Raw genomic sequence first — 6,648 nt, 5'->3', positions numbered from 1 at the left:
AACATTTGATTCGCAAACGGATCCGTTTGGTTATGATTCGCAATCGGATCGGATACGGAGCTCGCGAACGGACAGGATACGGATCAATCCTAATAATGTACGGCTATTTACTGAAAACGGTTGGCGTGCGGTCCGTATGCGGTTCCTATTTCAACCGCGCGCGAACGCGGAGCGTCCGTAACGGATTGTTCGCGAATCACCTGTGTGTAATCAATTTGAAGGATAGATGACAGATATGAAGAAATGCTTCCGATGGGAACAAAGTAGAGTTTATGAGAACAGTATGTAGCTGATTCAAGAGTTTGTAAAGTAGACTAAAAATTCAATCAGAAATCTGGAATAACTGTGATCAGCATACTTGTTCGGGAAAATTTTTTCGCGATTTCCTGTTCCCGAGAATTTTCCCGAAATTATTTTTCGAGAAATCGGGTTCCCGAAAAATTTCCCGAAAAATCTTTTCGGGAAAATTTGTTCCCGAAATTTTTCCCGAAGTTATTATTCGGGAATTTTCGGGAAAATCGGGAAAGATCGGGAAGTTGGTTTTTCAGCGAATTTTGTCTGTTTTTCTCAAGTTATGTTGAGATTTGTCGATTTCTTCAAGTTTCTCAAAAGCGTCCGCTGCATTTGCTTGAAAACTATTAAAAAAGCAAAAAATAGTTGAAAATTTGAGAAATCTAGAAAAACAGTGACTGGAAAATTTCCCGTTTTCCCGGAATTTCGTGAAAATTTTTTTCGGGAAACCCCGTCGGAAAAAATTCCCGAAAAAAAATTCGAGAAAATTCCTGTCGGGAAAAATTCCCGAAAATTTCCGGGAAAACCGGGAAAGCGGGAATCCCGATTTCCCGGTGGAACAAGTCTGGTGATCAGGTACACTTTAGTTCACAACAAGCGATCTTATTTATTTGTTCTGGTTGGACAAGACCTATTTCCAAACAATCTTCAAGTCAAAAAAAGTCTGGAAACTTCTCAAAGTACACATTTCGAAACATTGTGACCACTTGAGCATGCAGACCTTCTGACATGAAAAAAACAAGAAACGTGATTTGTAAGTGTTTTGATTCGAAGATTTAAAAGACCACATGAATCTATTATGAATAGTCCTCAACTTTGAAATTTGCCTACTACCACAACCACCTCCTCCTCCTTAATTAATTTGCCTCGTTTCTTTTGTGATCCTTCCAATTCCTCACGCAATCGTTTTGCAACAAAATTCCTCTGTGTCTCTTATTCCTATACGCTATTCAGTGTCGCCCAGAAAACAACCAACCCACCTTTTTCTCCAGTATCAGAAATGGTGTGATATGAGACGACGGGACAGGGCAAAGGGTTGCGTAGTGTAGCTGGACATGGTTGGCTCCGCCCACTTCAACTACGGACACGACTAGATCTATGCTTGAATATAAAAGAGAAGAAACGCATCACAACTCATACTTCGTTTACTTTTTTGCTTTAAAGTTTCAGAGTTTCCTTTCTTTCTTGAATCCAAATATAAACCTGATTTTTAATTAGCTAATTTCAGAAAACAGACAGTAAAATGACCGTCAAGACTCGTTCAACGATTGCCAAAAAGATTGAGAAGGATGCTCCAGAAGCCCAGTATTTGGCTGTGAATCCTGATGAGATTACCAGACTTCAAGAAGAAAGCAAAAATGTGGGTATTCTGGAATTTTATGTTCAATGCCAGGGACTGTAGATATTCATTAAATTATTTAATGTTTCTCTATGATTTCACTATGAAGTAAATTTACTGACTTCATAACAATAATTTGACCAATTTTTGATTAATACATTCCATTTTTCAATATTTCAGATCCCATACAAAATGGAGATCGTCTGGCGCAACGTGGCTCTCTTCGCAGCTCTTCACTTTGGTGCCGCCATCGGTCTCTACCAGTTCTTTTTTGAAGCAAAATGGCAAACCGTCGTCTTCAGTGAGTCTTTCTTTTTCCTCGTTTTTTATCAGTTTGATCAGCGACAGAGAGTAGTTGAACATTTCATGTCGTTGAGAAATATATGGCGTGATTCCGAAAAAGAAGACAGATAGAGGTCTGACCAGATGAGAATGGGGGGGGGGCGAATTAGGAAAAACGGTGTGTGCTTCTCGAATATTCCGGATTGATAATATTATCAGCAAACGGAGTTTCAAGAGGGCATTAAAAGTTCAATACATAAAAAGAATGTATCATGAAAACTAATTGTAATGAACTAAATTTTCAGCCTTCCTTCTGTATGTCTTCGGAGGATTCGGAATCACCGCTGGTGCCCATCGTCTGTGGTCCCACAAATCATACAAGGCTACGACTCCAATGAGAGTCTTCCTTATGCTTCTGAATAACATCGCCCTCCAAAATGACGTCATCGAATGGGCCCGTGATCACCGTTGCCATCACAAATGGACTGACACTGATGCTGATCCACATAACACCACTCGTGGATTCTTCTTCGCTCACATGGGATGGCTTCTCGTCCGTAAGCATCCACAAGTCAAGGAACAAGGAGCCAAGCTAGACATGTCTGATCTTGAGAACGATCCAGTCCTTGCCTTCCAGAGAAGACACTACTTCCCACTCGTCATTCTCTCTTGCTTCGTTCTTCCAACAATCATTCCAGTATACTTCTGGGGAGAGACTGCTTTCATTGCCTTCTACACCGCCGCCACTTTCCGTTATTGCTTCACTCTTCATGCCACATGGTGCATCAACAGTGCGGCTCATTATTTCGGATGGAAGCCATATGATCACTCTGTCTCTCCAGTCGAAAATGTCTTCACCACAATTGCTGCTGTTGGAGAGGGAGGCCACAACTTCCATCATACCTTCCCACAAGATTATCGTACTTCTGAGTACTCTCTGAAATACAACTGGACACGCGTTCTCATCGACGTAGCAGCTACTCTTGGACTTGTCTATGACAGAAAAACAGTAGCCGATGAGGTGATCAGCCGGCAGGTTTTCAAGCATGGAAGTGAAGAGCACCGTGAAAAATCAATGATGTAAAATGACGATGTCTAATCTTGCACTGTACTGTTTTCAATCGTTCGGGTTATTTGTTTACTGTTCCGTATTCATCAATGAAGAGTTTTAATTTTCTTATTCACTCTAATAAGTTCGGACAACAACTTAAAGAAGGATCCAGTGGTAGAAAGTGACTTTGAGCATGTCGAAGCTGAAGATTCAAGCTGCTCACAGGATTGAAAAAAGTATTCTGCATGTATTAGGTTGGCAGGAAAGTACCTGTCCATTTTTTTATTAGTAAATAACACAAACACAAGAATACTCCAGAATTAGCAATATGCACCGTCGTGATCCACAACATGTTGGCAATGTTCAGGTAACTCGTGGGTACCATCCCTCCAAAAGCCAGCTAGTGGCAAGTCAAAGTATCCCTCCAGTCCATTTTTTCAGGCATCAAGTGTGTTAAAGTCCTTAAGCTCCAGATGACGTCGTATACTTTTGAATAACCAATGATCTGATAGAGCTGAATCAGGTCTTTAACGGGGGTAAAGGAGGACCGTCCAGCCAAAGCGGCTCAGGTACGGCGTGACTTTCCGTGAACATGAGGTTTTTTCATTTTTTACCTGCAGTCAAGTCAGACCTGGGCAGCTTCAGCGGGACCGTTCTCTCTCACCTATTCATAGTCCCGACTGAGCTCTATCAGATTATTGTATATTCGAAGAGATACAACCTCATCTAGAGAATACGAAAATTTGCACCATTTATGTGAAAAGCAGGAAAAATGATTACTTTGATTCGCGGCTAGCTGGCTTTTGAAGGTATTGTATCCACAAGTTATCAGAACATTGCCAACATGTCGCGGACCACGACGGCTAATCTTGGATTAATCTTGCTTTTGTATTATTCACAAATAAAACAAGGGGCAGTTACTTTCCTGCCAACCTAATACTTCCAGTTAAGAAGATCGACTTAATTGTTTACGAAATCTGCAGAATCTCGGGGATTTCAAAAAAATAAAAAATCGATAGAACTCAAATGAATCGATGGAACATATGAGTTGAATCCGTCTGAAGAAACAGAGGGTGTAACTTTTGTTGAGGGTCGGATCTAATTGTAAGGCAGCATTAAATCGCAGGTTGAGGAACCGTCGGCTTTAGGGCGGTTTTAGGAACATTTGGATGTTTCAGGCATCTTTATGTCAGAGGCTAATATGTAGGTGTGTTATTATGTTTCCAATGGAATTCAAGTGATATAAAATTGTTTATTCATTATTCGAGAAAACCATAATACCAATAATATTATACATCAAATACCGGATATGCTGTTTTGTGCCACGAGTCCGCTTCAATGTTCTGGCTTTCAAGTCGAACATATTGAAATGAATTATGAGGATGAACTTGTGGAAGACCTATTATTAGGGTTCCTGAAAATCATTTGATTCTAATTATAGTTTCCGGAAACTATTTTGAAGTTTTAAATTGTTTATTATGACTATACCGCCTCCGGCGCTTCAAACAACTGGCTGGTGCGCTTTCGGAGCAATTTAACCTATTTATTTAACTGTTTGTGGGTCTGCTCTTCACTTTTTTGATTTCTCTTTTTGAAAAGGTCACCTAAAAGCATAGCTTTTCAAAAAAAATTTCTTCACGTAACGCAATGAATCAACCATTATTGGGTCTCGCCCCCTCCTTCTGTCCACGTTAACAAATTCCACATATTGGAAAACAACTCGGGTTTGGTGAAATCTCCCTCTTAGAACTTTATTGTTGCATAATTTTCACAAGCATTTTCTCTCTGTAGATAAGCCCTTTGCCTACGTTGCTTTTTGTTGTTTCATTTCCTTTTTGATCTTTTGATTGATCCATTAAAAAAGTGCTAGAAGGCCCTAATTGTAAGGGTCGCCATGTTTTGGGGTTCATTGCTAGGTATTTTTCACTGAACGTCCCCCTTTTACAAAAGATTTAATCAAAGATCTTTAAAAAATGGAAAAAAAACTATGAATAGCGTAGACATGGTTTCCTATCAGTGAAAAAGAACTGGAAATTAACCAACAATGGTCCGAGGTGTTTTTCACTGAACGTCCCCCATTGCGGGGGGGGGGGGGACCCTGTCATGTACTGAGCCTCTACGTGGCGAAAGAGATCAACAGACGAAAGTCAAGTCCCTGTTTTTCATCTACAATAACGTCCGGTCTACAATAACTTCGAAAAATTTTGGAAATGTAAAACAGACCTGAATTGAAAACTTTGAATTCGTAAAGTTTTTGAAAATTTTAGTTTTTCAGCTATTTGCCGATTTCTGAATGCTCCCTTTTTTGGGCAGTATTTCACTGAAAACGGGAAACATGAGTGTCTTTCAGCAGTTGGAAAAAAGCTGAAAAAACTAGGAACTTTCAAAAAATTATGTGAACGCTTTTTCTATCTCGAACTGTTTCATACCCTCCAAAAGTTTCAGTGTGATCGGTAACTTGAGAGACAAGCTCCAGACCCCTGAAAATGGTCGAAATTTCCGAAAATCAACTTTTTAAATTTCCGAAAAAAATATTTTTTGTATATCCTAATATCCCGTACTGTAGAGTTGGATATTCTGGATAAAATCCCTATACATTTTTTTGCTCATTCAATTCATTGAACTACCAGTCATCTGTTTCCGCACCACCGGCGCTTCAATCTTGTGGGTGTGGCCAACGGTCCCCGTGAGGAAAATCACCGTCACCTAAAGTTTTCTGTCGAAAATCGAGAAACAAAATATGAAAATAAAAAAATTGATAATTACGGTAGTTCGGCTGCGGCCACGACCGAGCTAGCGCATATAATGCGAATGTATTGAGAATCTCAACCGTTGTTTTCAGGCATGTTTTTGTGTTCTTTAAGTTAGAAAATAACGACGCTCTACAGGGGTCTTTTCCTATTTTCTCTGTTCCCTTTTTACAATTTCTCAAAATGAAAAGGGAATGCTGCACGGGGTTGCAAGAGGGTGCATGCATTCAATGTTGTCCCAGTTCTTTTGGGCGCGTTGCGGCTCGCAACGCGGCTAAATTTTGGCTTGGAATGTCGAATTTTCAATTCAAAAAAAAGATGACTTGGCACGGTGCCAACGCATTTAGCGACAAAGCGTTAAATCTTGCACGGCCGTGATGCTGCTGATCTTATTAGAATAATCAGTTTACTTCATATGATTGATAACCTTGTGTTATCACTAAATTTACCATATGGCATCATTTGACTGTCAATTATTTTTAACCACATAAAATCACTAACCAGAAGAGTTATTACAGCATTTTGGAGGTCGAATTGTCGATTGAATTATATGAATTATAACGCATACAATAGACATACTCTGAAAGTTTTGAATTGGAGAGAATAAAAAGGTATTTTTTAAAACTTACACCAACTAGAAGAACAACATTCGGTGCCCATTCGACGAACACTTCCATTATTTCTCGCCCGAATTCCGTCAATTCCAGATCAATTTTAATTTCTTTTTTCAGCTGAAAATCAATGGAAAATGAACAGAATGATTGTGGGAAAAATGAAGCAAGAGTGGACAGTGGTTCGCTTATGTAAACGAAAATATATTTGTTTGCGAGAGACAAACAGGGAGAAATATTTCAGAAAAAAAGTGAAAGAAAGAAGAAGGTACCGACTGGTGGAGACACTTAGGTAAGTTTGGGATGGTATTTGACTTTTTCTTG

General features: G+C 39.5%; 2 protein-coding genes across 2 annotated transcripts; one reads left to right on the top strand and one right to left on the bottom strand.

Moving 5' to 3' along the window:
- Window positions 1-1,534: 1,534 nt before the first annotated feature.
- Window positions 1,535-2,996, top strand: Cbr-fat-6 (the record flags this gene model as incomplete). The annotated part of the gene is made up of 3 exons (XM_002633377.1): window positions 1,535-1,651; window positions 1,811-1,931; window positions 2,218-2,996. 3 exons carry the CDS (start codon window positions 1,535-1,537, stop codon window positions 2,994-2,996), a joined length of 1,017 nt encoding a protein of 338 aa, XP_002633423.1.
- Window positions 2,997-4,252: 1,256 nt separating this feature from the next.
- Window positions 4,253-6,390, bottom strand: CBG06189 (the record flags this gene model as incomplete). Its single annotated transcript, XM_002633376.2, has 3 exons — window positions 4,253-4,377; window positions 6,215-6,293; window positions 6,343-6,390. 3 exons carry the CDS (start codon window positions 6,388-6,390, stop codon window positions 4,253-4,255), a joined length of 252 nt encoding a protein of 83 aa, XP_002633422.2.
- Between the last annotated feature and the right edge of the window lie 258 nt (window positions 6,391-6,648).

This window comes from Caenorhabditis briggsae (genome assembly GCF_000004555.2).
Source record: "Caenorhabditis briggsae complete genome, chrIV, whole genome shotgun sequence".
NCBI classification, from domain to species: domain Eukaryota; kingdom Metazoa; phylum Nematoda; class Chromadorea; order Rhabditida; family Rhabditidae; genus Caenorhabditis; species Caenorhabditis briggsae.
Note: the sequence above shows the minus strand (reverse complement) of the source record. Positions and strands in the feature narration are given on the sequence as shown.